General features: G+C 39.3%; 5 protein-coding genes across 7 annotated transcripts; 3 read left to right on the forward strand and 2 right to left on the reverse strand.

The window, feature by feature from the left end:
* Positions 1-753: 753 nt before the first annotated feature.
* Positions 754-2,383, reverse strand: NOP10 (nucleolar RNA-binding Nop10p family protein). 2 transcript variants are annotated; one of them, XM_008237432.3, is made up of 4 exons: positions 2,256-2,383; positions 1,960-2,037; positions 1,799-1,841; positions 754-1,054 (listed from the first exon to the last, which is right to left on the reverse strand). In XM_008237432.3, exons 2-4 carry the CDS (start codon positions 2,011-2,013, stop codon positions 957-959), a joined length of 195 nt encoding a protein of 64 aa, XP_008235654.1. In that variant the 5' UTR covers positions 2,014-2,037; positions 2,256-2,383; the 3' UTR covers positions 754-956. The 2 variants fall into 2 exon arrangements, with proteins under 2 accessions (XP_008235654.1, XP_008235655.1); XM_008237433.2 differs by having other exon boundaries at positions 1,960-2,034; positions 2,256-2,336.
* A 1,093-nt stretch (positions 2,384-3,476) lies between these two features.
* Positions 3,477-5,538, forward strand: ABCI18 (non-intrinsic ABC protein 4). Its single transcript, XM_008237431.2, has 3 exons — positions 3,477-4,221; positions 4,305-4,574; positions 5,282-5,538. The coding sequence occupies exons 1-3, from the start codon at positions 3,730-3,732 to the stop codon at positions 5,348-5,350; spliced, it is 831 nt and encodes a 276-aa protein (XP_008235653.2). The 5' UTR covers positions 3,477-3,729; the 3' UTR covers positions 5,351-5,538.
* A 1,165-nt stretch (positions 5,539-6,703) lies between these two features.
* CHR8 (chromatin remodeling 8) lies at positions 6,704-12,592 on the reverse strand. The gene is made up of 8 exons (XM_008237430.2): positions 12,331-12,592; positions 12,070-12,193; positions 11,359-11,910; positions 10,756-11,161; positions 9,741-10,596; positions 8,830-9,439; positions 8,095-8,565; positions 6,704-7,666 (listed from the first exon to the last, which is right to left on the reverse strand). The coding sequence occupies exons 2-8, from the start codon at positions 12,157-12,159 to the stop codon at positions 6,995-6,997; spliced, it is 3,657 nt and encodes a 1,218-aa protein (XP_008235652.2). The 5' UTR covers positions 12,160-12,193; positions 12,331-12,592; the 3' UTR covers positions 6,704-6,994.
* Positions 12,593-13,376: 784 nt separating this feature from the next.
* On the forward strand, positions 13,377-16,090 carry ABCI19 (P-loop containing nucleoside triphosphate hydrolases superfamily protein). The gene is made up of 6 exons (XM_008237429.2): positions 13,377-13,611; positions 13,739-13,899; positions 14,068-14,119; positions 14,437-14,573; positions 14,873-14,959; positions 15,234-16,090. Exons 1-6 carry the CDS (start codon positions 13,380-13,382, stop codon positions 15,519-15,521), a joined length of 957 nt encoding a protein of 318 aa, XP_008235651.2. The 5' UTR covers positions 13,377-13,379; the 3' UTR covers positions 15,522-16,090.
* A 1,277-nt stretch (positions 16,091-17,367) lies between these two features.
* LOC103334455 (uncharacterized) lies at positions 17,368-22,388 on the forward strand. Of its 2 annotated transcripts, none has more exons than XM_008237428.3 (14): positions 17,368-17,591; positions 17,748-18,104; positions 18,346-18,520; positions 18,645-18,728; positions 18,817-19,058; positions 19,162-19,378; positions 19,644-19,723; positions 19,921-20,005; positions 20,569-20,700; positions 20,796-20,909; positions 21,012-21,059; positions 21,160-21,244; positions 21,682-21,738; positions 21,819-22,388. In XM_008237428.3, exons 2-14 carry the CDS (start codon positions 17,887-17,889, stop codon positions 21,947-21,949), a joined length of 1,668 nt encoding a protein of 555 aa, XP_008235650.1. In that variant the 5' UTR covers positions 17,368-17,591; positions 17,748-17,886; the 3' UTR covers positions 21,950-22,388. The 2 variants fall into 2 exon arrangements, with proteins under 2 accessions (XP_008235650.1, XP_088910611.1); XM_089054485.1 differs by having other exon boundaries at positions 17,374-17,591; positions 17,799-18,104.
* Positions 22,389-24,689: the final 2,301 nt, after the last annotated feature.

Consider the following 24,689-nt stretch of genomic DNA (forward strand, 5'->3'; position numbering starts at 1 on the left):
GCTAGGGTTTCAGATCGAGAGGAAGAACGTACTGAAAGCGTTGGAAAGTTGGTCAGTGTGGTGAGTCTCTGGGCGCGACGACTGCTGCGTAGTGAGTGACTGAGAGGAGTGGGAAGCTGAAGATAGAGAACGAGGCCGTTTTAGTGGGTTTGGTTGGTAATGGCCGATTGTGTTTTGGGCTTTGTTGACTTTTGACTTCGCTCCATCAGGAAATGGAGGCCCATGCATATAATTATTTTCTTTTTTAATTTCTTTTTTACTCTCTTGCATATAAATTAACAATCCGATCTTCTGATTGGTTGGGGCATGTCATTGTATTTTGAGCAACTGCTTTTTTTCTTCTTTAGTATTCTGGCACAAAAATGTCCTCTAATTTAACATCCAACTAATATAGTTTTGTTTCTAACCCAAAAAAAAAAAAAAACACTAATATAGTTTTGTTTAATTTGTTCATATGTGAAGTTATTCTCAACTTCTTTTCCAATTTGTCCGTCATTGTTCGAACTTAAAATATCTTCCAACCCAGAAGGTTCAAAATCAATTTCCATACCCAAAAAACTGAAATCGAAATCAATTTCCATATGAAAAAAGTGAAATCAAAAGGAAAAAATATAGAGAGAGAAGAAGAGGAGGAAAACGTAAAGGGTGCGACAACCCAATAATTTAAGTGGATGGATATATTTGGGTAGATATGGGAGCTTTACTCACAAACTTTAGTAGATATGAAGGTTGAAAGTAAATTTGCAAAGCATATTCATAGAAATCTACTACATTTTCAAAAACTTGACACATAACCAGTCTACAACCATTTGTGCTGCTTGCATACTAGCGGTAGACATATCCAGTTACAGTCCCCAATAGAAAGGTCCAACAAGATAGCACTCCTAGTAAAACCCTAAAGTCTGAGACACTTCAAACGAAGAAGCCCTTCAAAGCAGCTGAACCTTTATAAGTATCTAATACTTCAGAGGTGACTGCTGGATCGGCAACAACCCAAAGCGTTTCTTCAGGAGAAATCTTTGCCTTGAATACATGTCGTCGGGGGAGAAGCGGGCTGCAGTTGATAATAATGAACAAAGAAACAGATTAGTAACAACCAAAAAACTGGGAACCTTTTCCAAGGAAGATTATGCAGAAGACTGGTAGCCACAGATCATTCAAGAACTCTCTCCTTCAACTAGTGCGCTACCTAATAAAAACGATTCTTTTGTATACTTCTATATCATCTCAAACACTTCCAAATCATTCCAATTAATATTAGAAAACACCCGTATTCTGGGACAATCTGGTGCCAAATTTCACAGAGTTGAGTAAATAAAAGTCAACTAAATCATCAACATCAAAACTCATCACGAAAACATTTTCCTCCGAGCAAAACATTGATTTTCTTGGAACTTAATTTGGAACCCAACAGAGAAGACCTAAGTTCCTTGCAATCTTATATTTTGCATTCATTATAGCAACGTTACTAAACATGTCCCTTGGAAGATTACAATCTCAAGCAATCTAGAACTTTCTGATAGATTCATAGAAAACGACCTGCAAAGAACTTGGGACTACCGTTCATTGCAGCTGTTTCTTACCGTCATGTTAGCAAGCAGCAAACATTCAAGAACCCCAAATGGCATTAGTTTTTCGACAACTTAACAACACTAACATCTTTACTTGACAGCACGACAACGGAACAACAGGACATGATATCCTAACAACATAACCACCATTATGAAATCATATTCAGACAATCAACAAAGCTGCAACTAGGTTGCAGCCAACTTCAATAGACTGATTTTGTTCTTACCTGGATGGGCAGATTGAGTGGGAAGCCCCAGTGGTGATTCTTTCTGCATACAGAAGAGCAAGTAAAACACATCAAATTCAAATATTGACAAGTGGGTTTGTCGAATTTGTTAGCTAATGTGCTCTAAACAAGGAGCTAAATTGCAAATCATCGTCACAAACCTTAGTGGTGTAGACTTTGTCGCCATTCTCGTTTATGTAGTACTGGAGATACATATTGGCTGCTTCTTCTTCAACCTGCTGAAAATCAAAGCAATGATGCATGAAACTCCGACACAAAATCTCATATAGAACTTAACACACTGAATATTTCACAACAGTTATTCATGCTGATAAAATTTTCGATTTTATTAAAAAAGAGTTTAGCGATCTAGAACTTAGAGGTTTCGACACAAGAAAGTTGTAAATTCGCAGGGAAAGATAGCAATTTGTAATTGTAAAATATGTTAAATTCGTACCTGCTCAAAGTGTTCTGGTTATTTGGAGGAGAAGGTGCTCTGGTTATTTGTTCGAGCTAGGGTTTAAGACTGGCGAAGATGGGGGTTTTCCAAAAGATATATGCTGGGCTGATTTTCCAAAAATGCCCCTCTATGGGTGTTGAAGATAAAAACCAAGCCCAAACTCTTTGCTTTTGTTGAGATGTTGGGCTTGGGCCAATATGAACCTCTGACGTGGTAATTTTTTAGAATTCGAAGCCCCAACAAGTCCCATGAAATAGTAAATCAAATTACGAGGAATGCCTCATTCATCCTTACCTGCAAATCGCAATCTAAGAAGGGAAGAATGGCTGTTTTTCAACTATGAGAAACAATTTTTTCAAAAGTTGTAAGAATTGTTAGGTTGAGCAGCACCAAAGTGCTTTGGAGTTAATTTTTGCTTTCCTTACTGGGCCACACAGCCTAACCCCTCAAAGAGTAGTTTAATGTAAAAGAAAAGGCCACAACAATGACAAGGAAGGAAGGCCTGCTAGATGATAAGCTTGTAGCCATTAGAGAATAGTAATGGTGATTTGGCTATGTGGAAATTGCAACTAATCTAAGCTAGTAGACAGGGATCAAGCTTTGGAGGTTTGTTCAACAAAATTAATTTATCTGTTATCATTGTTTGTTGAAAAATGGTCATAATTTATATAAGATCAAGTTTTAGAGGTTGGTTTAACAAAAATATAGGGACCTAGGTTTCTCTGTTGCTATTACAGTTGAAAACCAGGGCTTATGCTTTGGCCAGGAGATTCAAATAAATAAAAGAAGTTTGAGTGAGGTAAGCTTCTTTCTATTATCGAGTTTTGTTTGTTGATAATAGCGATATTTTAAACTACTCTAATGTACGAAAAGAGAAGTTGAACTCGAGTGCAAAGAGGTTGATACTACCTTATTCAACTGTTGTAACTAACTATACTTTTTCTTTTATAGAGATAAAAAGAGGGATTTGTAGAGGTAAATTTTTGTAACAGATGTGCTTTGCAGATATTGGTTGGGCTTCTGTGGAGAATGTTTCTTGGTTTCGACTTTTTGGGAAATTGAAAATGGAAACCACCAACAGATAACTGTTGATTACAGTTTATCTCCGAGCCAAGCTTAGGCCTTGGCCAGCCCAAAAGGGTAAGGGATAAGGGCAAAATGGTAATATCTGGCCGTCTCCATTAGACAATCCAGTTGACCTTTCAAGCACTCTCCTTCGAACCCACGTTTCTGCATACTCCCATTTGAAACCTTCCCCCCACCTTCATTCCCACATCACCATTTCTTCAAATTTACGTCAAATTCGTCCCAAATTCACCTCAAATTCAATCCCCCAACTCTCTCACCATAGTTTGAAATTCCCCAACCAAAAAAATAAATAAATAAAAAATATCCCAATTATCACCCGCATTGCTCATAAGAATCCGTTAAAGCTCGAAGCTTTGCCTGCCCCTACTTCGATCCCGAAACGATGTCGTTCGAGGACGAGGAGGAGGCGTTCGAGCACACGCTGCTCGTGGTCCGCGAGGTCGCCGTCTACAAAATCCCGCCGCGGAGCACATCCGGCGGGTACAAGTGCGGCGAGTGGCTCCAGTCCGATAAGATCTGGTCGGGTCGGCTCCGGGTTGTGTCTTGCAAGGACCGGTGCGAGATCCGACTGGAGGATCCGAACTCCAGCGAGCTCTTCGCCGCCTGCTTCGTCCACCCGGGACAGCGCGAGACCTCCGTAGAGACCGTGCTCGACTCGTCGCGATACTTCGTGCTCAAGATCGAGGACGGCACCGGAAAGCACGCGTTCATTGGGCTGGGGTTTGCAGAGCGAAACGAAGCGTTTGATTTCAACGTGGCTTTGTCGGACCACGAGAAGTACGTCAAGAGAGAGCACGAGAAGGAGAGCAACGGCGGCGAGACCAGCGACGATGGCCATATCGATATTCACCCTGCCGTTAATCACAGATTGAAAGTATAAAAGATTTAAGATTTTCTTTAATTTCTCATTTTCAATGAAAAATTTCATTGATTTGTGTATTTGTTTGGGATCTGAAGGAAGGTGAGACGATAAGGATAAATGTGAAGCCGAAGCCGACGAGTGGGACTGGGATGTTGTCAGCGGCTGGGCTATCCGGGACGGTGAAGCCCAAACCGATTAGTTTGGGCCTGGCTCCGCCGCCCGGGTCTGGGAAAGTGAGGTCGGCTCTGCCGCCACCTCCTAATGATCCTGTTGCTGCTAGAATCAGCTCTGGTGGTGGCCTCAAGTCACCCCCGGATAACCCGAGGCGGAGCTCCGACCCGTTATCCGATCTTTCTCAGATTGAGGTAGGAAATGTAACTCAGTGTTGCTTTGGCATTACATTGCTTGGTTTAGCTGAATTGTTGTTCATCTTGTTGGAATTTGGAACTCAGAGAAATGATATAGTAAGAGTAAATTGTTCAAAATCAACATGGAATGAATTTGTTTGAGTTTTGGTATTCATTAGGTAATTTGTCATCAAAATTAGCTGACTAAGATACTTGGACGCTGCAATTTCAAATTTCTGTTGTCTATACATGTCGTGTGTCGTGTTACTGATTTTACCCATTCATGGCTTATGCTTGTCATCAAAATCCCAACATTTGATGGTGTCTCTGCCAGCACTATAATTCCTGATTTACTGGGAAAGTTGGTTCCTAATCCCATTCTGTTTTTTTTTTGGATGAGCGTAATCCCATTATTAGAAAGGCAAGCTGAGAATGAGTAGCTATAACCTACATTAGTTTCTGTCCAAGTTCGAACCATGTAGGAACTGATTTCAATCTGAAAGCTTAGTTCTTGCAGAATCAGTATTGTTTTTCTGTTTGTTTGAGCAACTTTTATGCCGCAGTGCACTTCTGTGCATTTGGTTGATAGATACACTTCTTCCACACACATAAAGGAAAAAAGATTACCTCTTCCAGTTCACATACGAGTGTGATTTATGGATATTTTGCTTATTGCCTTGTTTGTTTATGATTGTGATTTATGGTATTCTCATGATCATTTCCAGAGGAATCTTCCTTCAGCGACTGGATCAGGTTCAACAAAGACAACCGCTGCAGGATGGGCGGCTTTCTAATTGTGTGTGAGCATTTTGTTAATTATGATCGAGGTCTTCATTTATTTTTATTTATTTTTATCTTTTTTTAAGAGAAAAGTGAGGAAGGAATATGTGAGAAAAGAAAGAAAGCACACAAGATACCAAATACTTCCATTTATGGAAATAATGTTTCCCTGCAATATATTTTGAAGCTTCTCTTGTCCTGACATCTATGTTCTTTGTGCCGGCTAGTTGTTAACTTAAAATTTCAAGCTTTCACTTCTATATAATAGAGAAATGTTCCTTGTCTAATCCATTTGCTATTTGCTCCTTTTTTTTCTTTCCTTTTTGTTTTTATTTGGATGAAAAACTTCGCAATTTGACAGCTTCTGGTGGACTAAGATGGATTGTCATTTTGCATACATCATATTTGTTGTAATTTTGTAATCCTGAAAACGAAGGTTGCCATCCTGATAAAATGGGCACACTTCTGGACTAATGGAAACTTGCCGTGTGGATCGGAGGATTCCTTTATCGTTTTCGATTAACAAAATCTTTGCCAAAAGCCTAAAGTAATTGTCTTATTGTCTACTTTCTGCCTTCTTAACTTATTTGTGGTTTTTGTTGTGGACTGGAATAGTTCTCGAGTGCTTTGCAGGTTTCTCCTAGAATCAAAGTCATTTGGTTGTCATTGTACTCCATCATCCCTGTAGTTTTATTTGTTGGGAATCATTTACCCTCACATATGCCACTCGCCTGCTAAACTAATTCGGCAGGAAAACTTGATGAAATTACCATATTGTCCTTGAATTGTAACACTTAATAAACTACGAAGATTAAATAGCAATAACTGAACCTACATGGATCAAAATCATAACTTGGCCTAAAAGTTATAGCAGTGAAATGGGTAACATAACCTGAGCGGGTCGATACCTAATTTGAAGAAAACTAGCGGCAACCAAATAAAAGGCAGCCAAGTCTATCCATATACAAATACAAGTACGCGATCCACTCAAGTTATAGCACTAAAATGGGTAACATAACCTGAGTGGTTCACCTGTAGAGTATAATAACATAAAAGGCAGCCTAGTCTATCCATATACAAATACGAGTACGCGATGGGCCACTTTGGCATTACATAAGACGGCTAGAGCAGAAGATTTGAACTGGCCGGCGGAACAGAGTGCTTGGAAATCTGATATGTACAATCACAAACACCCAAAACGACGAAATCTGGTTCTCAAATGTTTCTGAGGCCATTTTTCAAAGAGGGGAAAAGAACTCTCTATACCGTCTATCATCTACACCCAAGTAGCCCAAAGCACTCTATCGGGCAACATTGTTCAATTGCCTCCAAAACATGGAAAGAGGAAATTCTCAGAACTCCATAAATTACTGTACAGAGAAAATGTCTCTATTCTGTGTGGTTTTGATTAAAATGGTTCGAGGACGTACCCAAAAAAAAAAATGAAATTTCTTGTCACCTTTGCCCTACTGAAGATATTAACAACAATGAGAATGGAGGAAACTGGGAGGAAAAAAAAAAGTGACCTACTAGGAAGATTTCAGGGATCACAGATGAACATTGCTCCAAATAAACTCCGGATATTTGGAGAACCCACAACTATCCACAAAAAATCAGCACTCTCATCTCAGGCAATGAATCGGAGGTTGAGATTGAGATCACTGCTGGTGAAACTCTGGCTTTAGAACCCAAACTGATCCGTTTGGGGTTTTCTCTAGTTTGGCTATTTCCTTCAGAAGATTCTTAAACAAGGGAAGATCCTTTGAGGGTATTCTGTCCTTAAAATGCTGCACTATGCTTGAAGAACTCGTACTTCCTCCGCTTTGTTGGATAAATGTACAGATCTGACGAATCAGTACTTCAGGTTGCACCCCACCTAATTTGTGAGACGACCTAGAAGGTCCAACATCTACAGATTTTGCTCTGTGAGAACTAGAAGCCAACCCAAACTGATGCTCAATTCCAGCTTCAACAGCTTTTTCCTCCTTTCCTCGAATTCTTGCCAGTAATTCAGCAGAAGATAATGCCTTCCCAGCAGATGCCCCTGCAACACCATTTGTTCCATTGTTGGAAACTTCATCTGAGCGTTTGGTATTATTGATCAACTGGGAATTCACAGTTGAACCAAATTTCCCACGGACAGATGATGGTGCGCCAGCCATTCCTGATTTCCCAGTCCATGTGGGGACAGACACACTATCACGGCTTCGAAGCATCCGTGACTGGCGCAGTGCTTCTGCTGCTCTTTGTGCAACTCGGGAAGCTTGTTCATCAAGCTTCATCTTCTCTTCATCATGCGCATTCATGATCATATCATGATTCATAGCACTCTGCAGTGGAAATTGGACACCATGTTAAAAGAAAAACGTAAACAGACTGCAGCGAGATGGAGACTGAATTGAGAATTAACAATGTCAGTCTCGTGTTACAATCAATGCATTCTTATTATATGCGCTTTACATGAATACATAGTAAAATACTACTAAATAATTTGAAATATATATTACATGACATATAATTTCCCTCCATCGTACAAGACTCTCCAACAGTGACAAATGAGATTTAATCCAAAACTCCAATCATCAGAAAATGCTTGCAATTATTTTGGGGAAGACAACCAAACAACTTGATTAGACCAAAGTTATAACATTTTATCTCAGGTTAAGTTCCACAGCTATAAAGGAATCCTAACAGACACAGGTGCAATACTACCAATGAAGAAAAATGTGTATGTGGCACACAAATTGAAGAAACTTACATGTATCCCTTGGGCGTCAAATAGGCACCTCAGAATATTTGTTTCTTCATCTACTTCATCATTGCTGTGGTCAGCTTTTTCTTTCCCATTCCTCCTGGACGGTCCAACCTCTGAGTTCTTCCCCTTGTCAGCCCCAGCACCATTGGCAAGCGGTACAGAGACTTTCTGAGATTCTTGCTTATTGTGCTTGTCATTCTGTGTACCAACAACATTGGCATCTTCAGATAACTGACCGAACAGATTAGCTGTTTCAGTAGTCCCACTCTCACCCTCATCATTCAGAGTGAAGAGATCCTTCATATCTCGAGCTTTAAAGAACCTTCTCTGCTGTGGGTTTTTTAATATCTTATTGGTGAGAAAATGCTTGTAAATCTGTCTATGATACACCTTCTCCTCTATGGTTCCACGGGTGATCAATCTATATACAGTCACATCCCGCTTCTGACCAATACGCCAAGCACGCTCTCTTGCCTGTTAAAAACATTCAGATTACAAAAATGTGTTTCCAAAGTACCCAAAAAAAAAAAAAAAATTTCAAACAAGGGTCAACAAAAAACTTGTACGTATTACTTCCATCAGAAAGACACTAGAAGGATCCTTAACCCTGAATGTTGACAATTTCACAAGACAGACCATATATATAGTAGTAACCTTTACATTTCAGACAACTAGTTTCCAAGTTCAAACATTTGCATCAAATTGCAAATTAAAAGAATAGTGAAGTCCAAAATGTACCTGCATGTCAGTGGATGGGTTCCAGTCAGGATCAAAGATGATCACCCTATTAGCACCTGTCAGATTTGTCCCTAAACCACCAACCTTAGTTGTCAGAATGAAAACAAACACATCACTTGAGTTGTTAAATTCATCTATTAAGGCCATTCTCTGTCTGATGGGAGTAAGACCATCCATCCTCCGGTAGCTATAACCACCAGAAACCAGAAATCTTTCAATAATGTCAAGCATTTGTTGCGTTTGCGTAAAAAGAAGAACACGATGACCTTGATCCTTCCAAACTTTAAGGACTTGAGAAACAACTTTCAATTTTCCACTGCGTTCGAGATTACCATAATCTGGATTCTGGCCGGAGTGTTCCCTCTCAAGCAGATCAGGGTGGTTGCAAATCTTACGCATGACATCAATTCCATAAAGCGAATTCCTATTACCATCCATAATCTGTTCCACATCAGAACTAGCCAGAAATGCTCTATATGCAGAACGTTGCTCAGCAGCGAGGCTGCAAAATATGACATGTTCAGTCTTCTTAGGAAGCTGGGCATTCACATCTGCCTTCATGCGCCGGAGGAGATACGGCATGATCAAATCTCGCAGAACCACAGCACACCTGCATAGTGAAAGGTTGAGACTGAAAAGTGTATATATATATATACAACCCTGGGAACAATTTGGAAAAAAATACCAGAAGTTTCATCTTTCATGAATGACTTTATCTTATGGGTTTTCTTTCTTAAGGGTGGTAAACCTATAAACACTCAGATAGTTTAGGAATTTCCAAAATTCAAAAGTTAACAAAAATAGATTGATAAGTACTCTGTAAGAGTCTTTAGATAGAAATAATAATCCAGTCTACTGGACGCTGAAAATTTAAATATCAGGTTGCAAATTTGAAATATATCAATCTAAACCTGTATGCTGTGGATACTTGTAATGGTGAGGCATTCGCATAACCACCAACAGATATGGGAACTGAAAACTCAGCCTCAAATATGGGCAGGACCCCCAACTTTCCAGGGAAAACAAAATCAAACAAGGACCACAGTTCAGTCAGCTTGTTCTGAATTGGTGCACCCGTCATTATTATACGATGTACTGTTTGTAACTGTTTACAAACTAGAGTAATTTCTGCATTTGGGTTCCGAATTCGGTGTCCTTCATCCAAAACTGCATAACCCCAATCAATGTCAAGCAAACTTTCCCCTACAATACGGAGTTGCTCATAAGTTGTAATTAGCAACCCAGATTCTGACCTCAAAACACGGTTAATCAAGGAATCCCATTTCTTAGTGCTTTTGGATAATGCCGGTTTCTCATAATCACTGTCCAGTGAACCTTCACTATCAGAATCACTTTCATTAGATTTGGATCGTTTTTTCCTACCGGCAGGATCCTGAGCAGAATCGTGAAGTAACTCCACATGAAAGCTTGGGTACCATTTTTGAGCCTCCCTTTTCCATTGGCGCAAAAGTGTAACTGGGCAGACAACGATGCTTGGTTTATACATGCCACTGAAATGCAATGCACCAAGGAAGGACAAGACCTGGATGGTTTTACCAAGACCCATCTCATCTCCAATAATTCCGCCTGCTTTTTGGCAATGTAGTTCCCATAGCCACTGGACGCCTACCTTTTGATAGTCAAAAAGTTGGTTAAAAATGTGCTCTGGGATTTTCAGCCCCCCTTCCAAGGTAACATAAGTATACTCATTATCATCTACATCTCCAACATCCTCTTGGTTTTCTTCTTCACAACTGGGAGTGTCTTCTGCAAGAAAAAACAAGTAGAACAAAAATGAAACAACGTACTTGCTAAGATTTGGTAGAAAAATAGATAAAACAATTAAAACAACTTTCTGTTGTACAAAACATTTAACTATGTCATGCAACTACTTAACACCACTATCAAGGACAACATTGAACATACCATTTTCATGCACGTGCGTTTCCTCGAGATTACTGAGCTTTCTCCATCTTTTATCAGGCAAAGGGCGCTTCCTTCTTAATCTTGAACTTTTATTCTTGTGTGTATCATTTTCTAGGGATTGAGGAATCTTAAGAGGTTTTTTTAGCCTCTTAAAAGGATAAGTGGGTGGATTAAGCTTTGGTAGAGCTTCTGGATCAAGCAGCTTGGTGGATGGGCGAGCTTGAGCAGCCTTCGAAATTGACTGCACTGCTCTAGCAACACTGGCTGAAGCAAAATCATTACTCCTGTGTTCTTCTGCAGGAACGTTACGCCTCTGAGATGGCCCTAGTTCTTGAAGGCGGCGTTCAAAGCCGTTGAGCTTATGGAAAGGAGTTAAAATTCCTTTTCGAACTAATTCATCCCTTTCCTGGCATATCAAAAGCGTCAACTTAGTTATCCCTGTTGTTTCTCTTCCTTTTTTTATACTTAATTAATAATGAACCATTTATAACATCTTTTACTAACGTTATACATAATAATTAATTAGGTAACCCACACCAAATTTTACAAAACACAAGGTGAGAAAGATTGAACCACTAGGTAAAGTTCAAGTGTTAAACTCACAGTTTCAACAAAGCCTGCAGATGCTGCATCCAACACAGCATCGAAGTCATCATCCTCGTCAAATGAGACTGTTTTAAGCCTCTTTTCTAGATTTTTTCCAGATTTCTTAACTTGTTTCAACTTCCTCTTGGGTGCAGGCTTTTCCTTGACAATATCTGATAAGACTTTGTCACGCTGTTTACCCTTGGAAGGTCTTTGCTTGTCCAAATCTGAAAGCTCTTTCTCAAGTTTAGCCTTTGTTTCCTTTAGACTTCTCAGTCGATCAGTAGCTAAGGCATGCTGAAGGTTCAACCCAGTAGCAGAAGCCTGATCAAGGTCCTCCTTATCCCCGGGTTCCACGCCATCATCATCACCATCACAAGCAGCGCCTTCATTCCCCGCTTGTTCAGGTTCAACAGTGGAGGCAACGGCATCAATTTCAAACTCAACTGCCCTCAATTTGTTATAGAGTTTGGCCTGGCTGGCCGCCAATGGATCGATACTTTCTGATCTCTCAAGAGGCTCCTCCTCAGTACTCCCTCCAACTTCACTGGCATTGCCATTGTTCTGCGCCTGCACTTCAAACACTGCCTACTGTCAAATTCTAGCATTTGATTAACTATTCAATCACTCTCGGTATATTTTCGCAGCTCAAAAAACATGGTTTTGATTATCTGGGCACGATGCAATTAACAATGAAGATGAAAATGATGAAACCTAGCATTTACATACCCCTGATAAAATGTCTCTCTCGATATCTTCAGGGTTTGCCGACGTTACGCCCAAACTGTCCAACAAAATCCTGTCTTCGTCTTCCTCCATGCAATTGTATATGTGTAAATTAGGGCAATTTTATCTGACAATTTCGAGAAGGAAGAGCAAGTAGGCATTCATTCGCATTGAATTAAACATAAAAATCAAACACAAAACCTGAAACCGAATTCGATCACGGATTGCGACCGAGCAATTACCGAAATTCAATTGCTTACGTACCGAATTTAGATATTACAGTGGTCAAAATGAATCAAATTCACGTATCGGAGTTTCGGATTAACTTATTCGGATTTTTCTTAAACCTAGATTCGCATAACCGAAACCCCTCTCTCTCCCGTGTGAGGGTTTTGCAGCTTTAATTGGTTGCTGTTGCTTCAGCGACAGTCCTAACGAGACTAGGGATGTTTTAGCGAAGAGGCTGTTTCTATGGCGCGCGAGGGGCACACGATTAGTTAACCCGCGCACCCTTTCTCCGTCTCCGAGAAGGAGAATTGTCTTCCACGACTTATCACTTGTAGGCTACAAGTTGTAGCGACGGGTAGGTGACCTCGGGTCCGCAGGTTTTTTTTTTTTTTTTTTTTGGGGGCCATGGGGTTCCGCGCGGTTTTGCGCAAACATGTCGCTTCATGCAAAATAACAATTACGACATGTCGGTTTAATCCTTTTGCAGGTATAGCCGCGCGGCTATACTATTTAAAAATTAAAAATAATAATCTGCCGCCTAGAGGCTAGGCGGGTCGGTTTTTTGTTTAATATAGTATAGCCGAGCGGCGATACTATTTAATTATATATTATAGCCGAGCGGCTATACTATTTAATTACATATTATAGCCGTGCGGCTATAATGGGGCCGTTTAATTTTTTTAATAAATAGTATAGCCGTGCGGCTATACGCTTTCTCATTTTAAAATTGAAAGAGTCTATTAAATTCTTGGTCACATTTTCTTTAAAGAAAATAAAAACCCAGCGTTTGGTTTGGTCAAACAAATCCAGATCCAAATACTTAATAACGACTTTGATTTTCGGTTGAGCCAATAGCTTGTGGCCACGTCTGAAAAGGGTGAAGTGGGTGGGAACTTCCAGCCAGCTCTTGACCAACTCTGGTTGGGCCATTACTTCTAAACTCGTGGCCGTTTATACACCAGATTTTATCCCTTCCGCAAGAGTATGTTACGTGGCCATTTATTTATCCGCCACGTGTGCACAAGCAGTGGGACCAACATCCACCATCGGCACCCTATTAGTATCGGCCAACTCGTATTCATAAAATGACCACAGAAACACAATCAGCTCCGTGCTACCGGATTTGCAGAGCAACCATGGCGGGCAGGGTCAGTGAAACATCCAATCCGAGAGCGGAAGGAGAAGGAGAGACGTCGAGCGGTATTAGAGTCCATGGCATGCAATTCTCGTACGATGCACAACCTCCGCTTTTCTGCGATTTCAACCTTAACATAGCCCCCGGATCGCGATGCCTTCTCGTCGGCGCCAACGGATCTGGTAATTGAAAACCAGACTTTGTTTCACCGGTTTGACCTTTTTCTTAGGTCTCTTTGGTTCCACGGAAACTCAATTTCCTGGAAAGCGGTTAAATTTGTATTTCGAAGCTAATTGGGTAGTTTTGCAGGCAAGACCACTTTGCTGAAGATTCTAGCAGGGAAGCAGATGGTGGGAGGGAGAGATGTGGTGCGGGTTTTAAATTGTTCGGCTTTTCATGACACTCATTTGGTTTGCAGCGGCGATTTAGCTTACTTGGGAGGCTCGTGGAGTAAATCTGTTGGCTCTGCTGTGAGTTCTTAAACAAACTCTGCCATAATTGAATGGTTAATTTAGGCTGAAAAGCACTTGCATTTCGCTTATTTGGGTATCATGGCCATGCATTTTAGGCTTTTTTGCCAATTTGTTTTCATTTCCTTGACTGAAACTGAAAATAAATTTGTCTTTGGAAATTTTTAGGGAGAACTTCCATTGCAGGGAGATTTCTCAGCTGAACATATGATATTTGGAGGTGGGTAATTTTGACTGGCATGCTACATTTATTTCCTTTTCATATAAATTTTTAATATAATCTTACTGTAGAAGGGTCAAGCAAAAAACTTAGTGTAGTGAATGATTTCTACTATGCAACTTCTTGAAGCTCTTGGATAATGTTATGTAACTTGTTGATACCTAATGGTTCTTTGTCCATCTATTGTTTTTAACATATGTCAAATTTTATTAGTTCCATTTTCTCAATTCATGAGCTTGTAGATCTTTCTTCATCGTATATAAGGGTGAAATTCAATCGATTGAAATTAAATTGTGTTTGCCCCCAATTTTTGGCAGTTGAAGGGACTGATCCAGTTAGGAGAGACAAGTTGATTGAGCTACTTGATATAAACCTCCAGTGGAGAATGCATAAAGTATCTGATGGGCAACGACGTCGAGTCCAAATCTGCATGGGGCTTCTTCATCCTTTCAAGGTATCTTGAAATCTTGAATATGAGTTTGTACCAAAAAATGAAATGGCTGTTTCAGTGCACGCATATGAGGATCTATAGTTTGCATTCAATTGCCCCTGAAGCGTTTCGTAATGGTCAATTTTGTATTTATATTGTGTTCTAGGGGTGTGCTTCATATTTCACCCCATTGCCTGCAAATTGGAATCTCCACCTAATTGCTGTATCATTTCGTATTCCAAGTCCGCCTGTGATTAAAAGTCCAGTAGATTATGTTGACATTTGAAACTATTTCTAACTAGAATCATTCTGTTAAATCCCAGGTTCTCTTGCTTGATGAGGTAACGGTCGACTTGGATGTTGTTGCCAGACTGGACTTATTAGATTTCTTCAAGGAAGAATGTGAACAGGTACGGACTTGCTTTATTTACTGTTATAATATTCACTTGCATGTACAGACTCCAGTTCTGATATGTGGAAGATCTTTAAATGGGGGAAACTGCATATATCATTTCATCTGGACAAATTATATGATGCATATTATTTCATCCCATTGCATGCTGCATATATCATGGTGAGGCCATTTTTTATTGTTTGGTTAAGTAGTTTAAATATTTTTAGACTCTCATCATTAAACCTGCTTACTCTGGTATAGTTTTATTAATCTTTTTGTGTTGACTGCAGAGAGGAGCGACAATTGTTTATGCAACCCATATTTTTGATGGGTTGGAGACATGGGCAACCCATCTGGCTTACATCCAAGATGGTGAGCTAAAGAGGGCTGAGAAGTTATCGGAGGTCAATGAGTTGAAGAGTTCGGCCAATCTGCTCTCTGTTGTTGAGTCCTGGCTCCGTGCTGAAACCAAGCATGAGAAAAAGAGATCCACAAATCCTCCTGCCCAAACTCAAAAGACCTCTCCTTTTGCTACATCTCCATTTATGTCATCAAGACACATGGCATATTACCGCTGATTTCAGTTAAGCTGCTAGATAAACATTTAAATTCTAAGTGAGATATGCAAGTGAGTAAAGCAACTTGATTCATCAGCAATTTTTTAATACTTCCTCGGTTGACCCCATTAAGGAGGATTTCCCCTTTTAGATTGTAGAAATAAGGTTGGCAGCAGTAAGATGAATCCCCAGTTCTAGCTTTCGGGTTTGTTGCTACAAGATGAAGCCCCAATGGCCTGACTTTGGCAGATATGTTGTACTCCATTGTTATCTAAGAAAGTTGTTACAAGATCAGTCTGCGATCTATTTCCTGGGGTGGCTTTGCCTTTTTATGGTAATGGAAAAAGAAGAGTCTTCTGATGAGAGGGGCCGTATAATAGGAGCATCAACATGTGACTGACACATGATTCATATTAGATTTGGTTGAGGATATTGTATGAAGCATTCTTTTAGTGTATGTGAAACCGTTCACTTTCAGTAATTGAGTCTGTTGGTCTTAGCATGTCTCAAAAGGTGAACAGATGGAAAAACTCGTGTTTCAACACATGATGTACAATGGCATATTTATAATAGAGATTTATTTCAAATGATATACGGCTTCAACTTTTAGTTAGTCTCAAAGATCATTTCTGCCTTTGGCATAAAAATGAGCAGAAAAGGTTTACTGTTGAAATTCATGCGATTAGCTATGTACTCTTCATGCCTAAACTGAAAAGCTCTAGGTTGATCTTTTCAACACAGATATTTGAACCACCTCACGCATCTCCATGCCAGTTGAACTAATAAGATTCATAATAAGCTAGATTCATTTGTTGATGGGAAGGTTGCTATCGTGTGATTTACACAGTTTTTGTTTTTTGTTTTTAATACAAGCAATAGTCTATATTACAAGTGGAGAGAGGGCTTCTCATACACACACATTATCAAAGTAATATAGGGGTTCAAACATGAGACTACTGGTTTGCAAGTCATGGCCTTTTTCCACTCGGCTAGACCCGTTAGCTTCTTGAGTTTGATTTGATGTTGGTGATTGAGTATTATACACTTGTTAGAGCTTCAAGGCACACAATTTTGAAGTGCAAGAGTACAAAGTATAATAATTTGGAGGAACTCATGGCAGCTTTTTGCTTTGCCCAATTGCTTGTTACAGTCACTTTCTGAGGGCAATGCTTCTCCAGTAAATGGTAGTAACATTTGAAGTGATTTGGACTTGTAGTGGTTGGTTGTGTGAGCTTAATTTACACTCTGCTTTTCTTTCTGGTTGATGTATTACTCTCAAAGGGATTGGGGATGGTCCCATGCATGTAGCCCATAATGCAAGAAACCTTGTGCTAAAGGGACTACAAGTCTGCAACTTGCCCTTTTCGAATGTTGGGTTGATCCGGACAAAAAAAGGGGATATCAATTTTCCATGGTTAAGATTTATGGATATGGTAATTCATGTTGCTCCACTTTCAACTAATATAATTTCCACAAACATTCCACAACATGCATTATGAAAACTTGACGGGTATGTTGTATCACATTTTCACGACTTATAAATTAGTTTAAATTGAGATATATCAACTGGTATTTGGTTTAATGGTTTGATTCTAGAAGTTGTGGTTGCCTATTGACGGATACAAATACGCCTTGTAAAATTAAAAAAAAAAAAAAATTTACTTTGGCGACAAACTAATTGGGCTTGAGAAGAGAGGATGCGCGCCGCCCAAGCGAATCTTTGCGGATCAATTTCTCGTGAGATTCAACGAATCTGAAACTAACACCCTTTTGAAAAAAAAATCGAATATTAAAATTTTATTTTATTAAAAATGGCAAAATGGAAAATTCGAAGGAAAACAGAAAAGCTATATCTATCAATATAAAAATGGAGGGAAGGTGTCTCTCTCTGTGCTGTGCACAACAGAGAGAGAGAGAGAGAGAGTTACGTGGATAACAAAACAAAGCAAAGAGAGTCGTCGGAGTTTCTCTGAAGCTCCGGACCCGAATGCCCGAGCGCAATTTCAAGCTCCAGCGAAAATGGCGGACTATCTTTAGGGTTTCGCGGATCACATTCTCTTTTCTTTTTCTGCCTGTCGCTAATTTTACGCGGTAACCCGATTTCTCAGCCCCATCTGTCTTGTTCCCAAGAATCTTTCCACATTCTTCGTTTTCTTTCGCTCGCCATTGTCATTGTCATTGTCAATTGTGATCGATTTTGAAATATTTTGCTTCCAAAGTTTCATTCCTGCAATGCTTGATCTACAGGCAATGTATTGCGTTCATTGTGAATTGTGATAATCGCTAGCTACAATACAGATGGCTTGCAATTGAAGAAATACATTGCGGCTTTTGGCATGGTGTGGTGCTATCTGGTCACATTGGGCTCTGCATTGTGAGGAGGGAGATGGATTCGGCACGAAGTTGGCTTCAGAAGCTTCAACCGCGCGATAAGCTGAGGAGCTCGACTAGGAAGAAGGAGCCTTGCAGTGGAGGCGAGGACGATTCGAATACGGATGAGGAAGCGCTTTCCAATGTCACCAAGCAGAAGGCTGCTGCGGCCAAGCAGTATATTGAGAACCATTACAAGGAACAGATGAAGAACCTCCAGGAGAGGAAGGAAAGGTAGATAATAATTTGATACTTTGCCCTTTTTCTTTCTTTTGCTTTGTTTTTTTTTTTTCAGAATTAGTAACGCCCAAAAAGTATTGGGAGCTGGGTTTGCAAGTTTGATGATTGCTAATTGGTAATTACAATGCAGATTGTGATCCTTTCTCATAAGGCTATTGTGATATAGGCAAACAAAATTTTAACCAGTTTTAGTGGTTTTATGATTTCTAATTGGTAATTACACTTTCTGGGGCAGACGAAATATGTTAGAAAAAAAGTTGGCTGATGCTGATGTCTCCGAGGAAGATCAAAACAACCTTCTTAAGTTCTTGGAGAAGAAAGAAACTGAATACATGCGCCTTCAGAGGCATAAAATGGGTGTTGATGATTTTGAGTTGTTGACTATGATTGGCAAGGGTGCATTTGGTGAGGTATATATCTTCTTATCAGATCTATGTTTTCACTTTCAGCCTCCCAGCAGCCACAGGGTGGGAATTTCGTCTCATGAGTTTGATATGAGATTTTAACCAGTCAAATGTTTCTTTTATGGTGCAGGTTCGTGTCTGCAGGGAAAAGACAACAGGTTCTGTTTATGCCATGAAAAAGCTCAAGAAATCAGAGATGCTTCGTAGAGGCCAGGTATTTAGTCAACTGTTCTTCCATTTGAATTACCGAGGTGATTTAAACTGTAGTTACTGTCAGTTGACTTGTATTACATTCTTTTTAGGTTGAGCATGTCAAAGCTGAAAGGAATTTGCTTGCTGAGGTGGACAGCAATTGCATTGTGAAGCTGTACTGTTCTTTTCAAGATGATGAGTTTCTTTATCTTATAATGGAATACTTACCTGGAGGAGATATGATGACTTTGCTTATGAGAAAGGATATTTTGACTGAAGATGAAGCTAGATTTTATGTTGCCGAAACAGTTTTGGCTATTGAGTCTATCCATAAACACAATTACATTCACAGGTTTGTGGTACAATATCAACACTGACTCTTTTGACAGATTAAATAATACAATTTATTGGACTGCAAAAATGGATGTTAACATAGTCTGTTTTGCATATTGCAGGGATATCAAGCCTGACAATTTACTACTTGATAGATATGGACACTTAAGACTGTCAGATTTTGGGTTGTGTAAACCTTTAGACTGCAGTACAATCCGAGAAGACTTTTCAATAGCACCCAATGTTAATGGTGGTCCACAGAATGATGAACGCCCTGCAGCTCCAAAAAGAACACAACAAGAGCAACTGCAACATTGGCAGAAGAATAGGAGAATGCTTGTAAGTTATACACCATTATGCAATTAAATTATCTCTCCCTCTCTCCCCACTGCCTCCTCTCTTTCTAGTGCAATGACTGTGGCGTAGATAAAAGAGGAACTGTTATCTCTCCCTACCTCCCCACTGCCTCCTCACTTTCTAGTGCAATGACTGTGGCGTAGATAAAAGAGTTTCTTTTTGGATGTATAACATTGCCATTCATGACCTTTTGGTTGAACATTGCGAAGGTATCATTCCTTTAATTTTTGATATATGGCCACTGCAGGCTTATTCCACTGTTGGTACACCTGACTATATTGCTCCAGAAGTTCTTTTGAAAAAAGGTTATGGGATGGAATGCGATTGGTGAGTATTATGCATTTTAGCAATTGGTTATTTTTTTCAACGACCTAGCATTCACCATTTTTCCTACCATTCATATTGTAATGGGACCATTTTGGAAATTGGTACTTACCATGGTACTATTATGGACAACGAACTGAAGAGCTACTTTGTTTTTGGATGCCTGGATTGACAAGGTTATGATTTTCGTCGATGAGCAGGTGGTCACTTGGTGCCATTATGTATGAAATGCTTGTGGGTTACCCACCCTTCTATTCTGATGATCCGATGTCAACATGCAGGAAGGTAAATTTTAGAAATATTGAACATTTTATTTTAATATATCTCTTTTTTAAAGCCTCAAGCGTAATTTCCGAGGGCATGCCTCTTTGGCTTGTGACATCTCTTTTCATCATTTACAGAGCTTACGTGTTTCTGAAAATTTAGTTAATCAATCTGCATCCTTCAATTTGTAGATTCCAATGCATGTGTTTGATTTTAATAACGAGCTGGTTCCTGGATTGTTTGTGCACTTTGGTGAAGTGTAGTTAATTGCTCTCATTCGGTGTTGCAGTAATGAAACTTTTACGTGCTCTTCTTCTTCTTTAATTATTGTTTTCATAATTTTGGAGCTTAAATGATTCATATCATAAGCCCTGCTCAACTCCATGGCTTCCTTTGTGGTAGAAGTTGATATACTATGGTTCTTTTTGATAACTAATTATATGACTTGGGACATTTGTAGACTCCCCTGACTCGACATGACACGCTGTTGATGATGCCACTTATGTTTTAACTGTAGTGAACCACACTTGTCCGTAACTGACTATTTGCGTAATAATGTTTTTTGTCTTGCCCGTCTCTTGCAGATTGTAAACTGGAGAACTCATTTGAAGTTTCCAGAAGAAGCAAAGCTATCTCCAGAGGCAAAAGATCTTATCAGTAAACTCTTGTGTAATGTCAACCAAAGGTTGGGAACAAACGGGGCAGATGAAATAAAGGTGTTGTATGGTGTGTCCTGTTCTAAATTTCTTCAATTTGTTCATGAACTTGTGGCATATAATGGGAATTACGTTGCTGCTGATTCCTTTTTCAGGTTCATCCTTGGTTCAATGGTACTGAATGGGAGAAGCTTTATCAAATGGATGCTGCATTTATTCCTGAGGTCAATGATGATTTGGATACTCAAAATTTTGAAAAGTTCGAAGAGGTATGTATAGATATGCCTCAATTTTTGTGGAGTTGTGAAGCTACCTGTGTCGAGCACATCATATTTCTGATAATTTGATTTATACTAATTTTTGGTCTGCAGTCTGACTCCCAAACTCAGAGTTCATCCAAAACTGGTCCCTGGAGAAAGGTTAGCTTTTGAGTTTTGTCTATTCTTAGCTTTTGTCACTAAGTTGTATATACAATTTGCTACCCCCAAATCTTTCCATTATTTTCTCTCCATTTTGCAGATGCTCTCCTCTAAGGACATTAATTTTGTGGGCTACACATATAAAAACTTCGAAATCGTTAATGATTATCAAGTGCCTGGGATGGGTATATATATCTCTTGCTCTCCCATAAACTTGCCTTAAAACTTTATCTTTTGTTACATTTTGGTTTAAGTTCACAGTTTGTGTTATATTTGTGTGTGTAGATATATAGATTTTGAGGGTTCATGTAATGCATGGGTTAATCTAGAAAATGTTAATGGTTGTTCGAATGGGAGATGCCGTACACAGATTATTGTTAAGTTATTGATCAATGACAGTCAAGTGACCAAAATAACTGGGAAACAGAGGAAGCATGTACTAACTTGCTGGATTTTGATTATATAGAGTATCCTGTCTGGTTAAGGCCACCCATCCATCCTGATGTTGGCTTTGGAAGAACATTATTTTAGCTGGTTATACTGCAATGTTTATATTATAAGTACTCTTAGTGTGGCATTTTCTTTCTTTGTAAACTGATTCGGTCTCTTGTCTCTACGTAAGCCTCGTTGAAGAAGAAAAGCACCAAACCAAAGAGACCGTCTGTAAAAACACTATTTGGTAAACTTATACCTTTATCCATTTAAATTTAGAGCAAATGTCTTTTACTTTTCTCACCTTTTTGTGTTCACTTGAAGCAGATGAAGAGTCAGAGACATCGGAGACATCAGAGATATCTGACAGCGGAAGCAGTCATCCTGTGCAAGGGAGCTTTTTGAACCTCTTGCCTCCCCAGTTAGAAGTATCTCAACATCGGGACGACTCTCTCTGACCTTGCCAATCCGTCAGATGGTCTAGGAGCTTGTTCCCAATTGTATTTTGACTTTGAAGCCGAAAGTAGGGGCAAGTTCTACCCATGGGTCCTTAACAGATGCTGCCTTCTGTGCCTGTATTTTTTTCGTTGGCTATACAGGCTGGAGCTTTGAGGTATGATTGAAAACCAAACCCAGGCTCTAAGGCCTGAAGAAAGGCACTGATTTTGAAGCCACTAATTCTCACTGGGCGTCCTGTAAGTTTTTCTGTCTTGAAAGTTAAAGAAAAACTCCAGAGTAAATATCAATTCATTTACCACTAACGCTGTAATGTAATTTTCTTCTTCTTCTTTGTTGTCATTCTACCAAAATACTGTACAAAAGACGCTCAAATTCATTCACTGTATACATGTGCCATTCACTGTATTAAATAATGACAGCAAAAATACAATTTGTTCACTCTGTATTTCTTTTTATTTTATTTTCTGTTTCTTGTAGCTTAGAAACCAATTGATCAAATTCAGTTAACGTCATGCTTGCGAGATTTTTCACGCATGCTCGAGCCAACAAAATACAAAACGTGTGTGACCCCGTCTTAAGTTTTTAATTAATTTTCGGTTAGAATATAGTTTTCTGATTTGTTAATTACCAATCAACTAAAAAGTTCTGAACTAGAATATAATTAAGGGTGGGTAGCAGCAAAACAATATAATTAAGGGTCAACTACAAAAGAACCCTCCAAACTAGACATATTTTCAAATTCATACATGAACTATCCATTTTCAAGTTCATACATGAACTATCCGTTGGTGAAACCGTTAGTGGATATGTTAAATGCTTATGTGGCAGAAGTTGCTCCAAACCCCCTGGAATCTCTTAGTCCACCCAACACCCACCCAGACCCAGTCCCTTCTCTCTCAACCCAACACCCAGCCAAATGATGAAGCATACTCCTTTCCTCAACAGAGCAAACTGTATTGAGATTTGATTTTGAAATATCAGCAAGGCGTCTGCGGGAAGGAAGGCCTGGCCTTCATCAACATGATTCACGTGGTCTAAAATTTGCTGCAGATTAGATGACTAGGACGTGTATGCAAATTGCAATGCAAACCAGTTAGGTGGGTGTGCTGAAGATTGATGAATTAATAACTTCTGATATGTCATGCATGCATGAGCATGATTAAAAACAACCATTGCAGCGTGAACCAAGACTCTTTACGTATGAGAACGAGGAAGGAAGGGTATCCAAGCATTGTGTAATGGGCAAAATGTTGCTTATAAAAAATAAAACATATCTAGAATAGATGGAATGGGAAACCAATTCCTTTTCCGATCCGAGTCAGCATTAATTTATTTATTCAGGACATGAAAAATACTAGACATGTTCAAGCCAAGCCAACCACTTGATCTCTCTCTCTCTCTCTCTCTCTCTCTCTCTCTCTCTCTTGTCTTCTTCAAAATTTCCGTCCAATTGCTTCTGCAAATCCAAATGTCAAAGATGAAAAGTGAATTACAACATTTTCAAAGAAGCTATTATAGCATGCATCCCATCCCAAACAATGACATATCAACTTGATTTTGCATATATATATCAAAGAAGTATCACTTTGGATAATGCATTTTACCAAATTTTACTTCCTCACCTGCTACTCTGCGAAATTCCTCATATCCTCCTGTTCCTGTTGGTAACAATAGTCCCACATCTGCAAAAATCCAGAACAAAACTGTTTCAGTACAAAAACTACAGCAATTTTTTGACTCCATTAACAATCCCTCCCCATATCACATTAGAATAACATTCTTAAAGATGACCAGCAGAACCTGATATTTCCAGATCAAGACCTAGACGACATTGTGTTAAGGAGCGAAATATACACAGCAAGACCAGTCAAAACGAGGAATTACTTACTATTTACCATATATCAGGTTCATAGTCAACCAACAACAATCAAGACAAGCTAATAAAGTTTACCAAATACATGGTTATTATTTCCTCACCTCTTCTGTCCAGTCGGCGGGATCCTCAGGGATCAATGCCTCGAAATCTTCACGACTAGCAACCTACAACAATCATAGATGCAAAATTAAATTCCAAAGTGATATTACGACATTTACGAACAAACAAGTGAAGGCATGCATCTCAACATCGGCTTATCTACTTGATTGCATAATGCTTTTTGACTCCTGGAATAATATTAATCCCCCAACTATATAGAATTAGAACAAACCCAGATGTGCTTAATATGAAAAGAAGATGACGAAAACTGGGAATCACACTGGTTATTTACCTTATCAGGAATGGTTGTACCAACATCTGAACTTGCAGCATCGTCCTGCGACACTCAAAAAAAAAAAAAAAAACTTATTAATAAATAACAAGAGCAGGAGAAGAAAAAGGAAAAAAGTAAAAGACATACGCTGAAAACTTTCATTAGGTCAGCAAATCGAGGGTCTGCAAACGATTGGGTGACGAATCTATTAAGGGTATCACGATCGAAGCCCATGTGAGAATTGAACTTCACTTAGTCTTCAATAGCATCATGGAAAAAAGCAAGAATAGAATTGGCATGCCTGCAGAATTAACATCATACATGAGGACACGTTAAAAACTACAAGAATAGAGTCCAAACTAAATAAGTGAGGATTTTTACTTGATCGGATCATGCTCTCCCTCCTGCTGCCGTCGAGGAGATTCTTCCGTTTTCTTTTCTATATCGAGATTTGAAGGGGAGGTAACTGAATGGAAAATTGGATAGAATT

This window comes from Prunus mume, linkage group LG6 (genome assembly GCF_029339155.1).
Source record: "Prunus mume cultivar Tortuosa linkage group LG6, ASM2933915v1, whole genome shotgun sequence".
Classification (NCBI taxonomy): domain Eukaryota; kingdom Viridiplantae; phylum Streptophyta; class Magnoliopsida; order Rosales; family Rosaceae; genus Prunus; species Prunus mume.

What these genes read in the sequence shown, in the direction of transcription:
- NOP10 (XM_008237432.3), bottom strand. Translation starts at nt 2,013, where the DNA reads ATGTATCTCCAGTACTACATAAACGAGAATGGCGACAAAGTCTACACC. An exon ending in ACAAAGTCTACACCACTAAG is followed by an intron (nt 1,842 to 1,959) that starts GTTTGTGACGAT and finishes TTCTGTATGCAG; the next exon opens with AAAGAATCACCACTGGGGCT. An exon ending in CACTCAATCTGCCCATCCAG is followed by an intron (nt 1,055 to 1,798) that starts GTAAGAACAAAA and finishes TATCAACTGCAG; the next exon opens with CCCGCTTCTCCCCCGACGAC.
- ABCI18 (XM_008237431.2), top strand. Translation starts at nt 3,730, where the DNA reads ATGTCGTTCGAGGACGAGGAGGAGGCGTTCGAGCACACGCTGCTCGTG. An exon ending in CCGTTAATCACAGATTGAAA is followed by an intron (nt 4,222 to 4,304) that starts GTATAAAAGATT and finishes TGGGATCTGAAG; the next exon opens with GAAGGTGAGACGATAAGGAT. An exon ending in CCGATCTTTCTCAGATTGAG is followed by an intron (nt 4,575 to 5,281) that starts GTAGGAAATGTA and finishes GATCATTTCCAG; the next exon opens with AGGAATCTTCCTTCAGCGAC.
- CHR8 (XM_008237430.2), bottom strand. Translation starts at nt 12,159, where the DNA reads ATGGAGGAAGACGAAGACAGGATTTTGTTGGACAGTTTGGGCGTAACG. An exon ending in AACGCACGTGCATGAAAATG is followed by an intron (nt 10,597 to 10,755) that starts GTATGTTCAATG and finishes TTTTTCTTGCAG; the next exon opens with AAGACACTCCCAGTTGTGAA. An exon ending in TTGACGCCCAAGGGATACAT is followed by an intron (nt 7,667 to 8,094) that starts GTAAGTTTCTTC and finishes TTTCCACTGCAG; the next exon opens with AGTGCTATGAATCATGATAT.
- ABCI19 (XM_008237429.2), top strand. Translation starts at nt 13,380, where the DNA reads ATGACCACAGAAACACAATCAGCTCCGTGCTACCGGATTTGCAGAGCA. An exon ending in TGAACATATGATATTTGGAG is followed by an intron (nt 14,120 to 14,436) that starts GTGGGTAATTTT and finishes AATTTTTGGCAG; the next exon opens with TTGAAGGGACTGATCCAGTT. An exon ending in GGCTTCTTCATCCTTTCAAG is followed by an intron (nt 14,574 to 14,872) that starts GTATCTTGAAAT and finishes GTTAAATCCCAG; the next exon opens with GTTCTCTTGCTTGATGAGGT.
- LOC103334455 (XM_089054485.1), top strand. Translation starts at nt 17,488, where the DNA reads ATGCCCGAGCGCAATTTCAAGCTCCAGCGAAAATGGCGGACTATCTTT. An exon ending in CTCCAGGAGAGGAAGGAAAG is followed by an intron (nt 18,105 to 18,345) that starts GTAGATAATAAT and finishes TTTCTGGGGCAG; the next exon opens with ACGAAATATGTTAGAAAAAA. An exon ending in AGATGCTTCGTAGAGGCCAG is followed by an intron (nt 18,729 to 18,816) that starts GTATTTAGTCAA and finishes CATTCTTTTTAG; the next exon opens with GTTGAGCATGTCAAAGCTGA.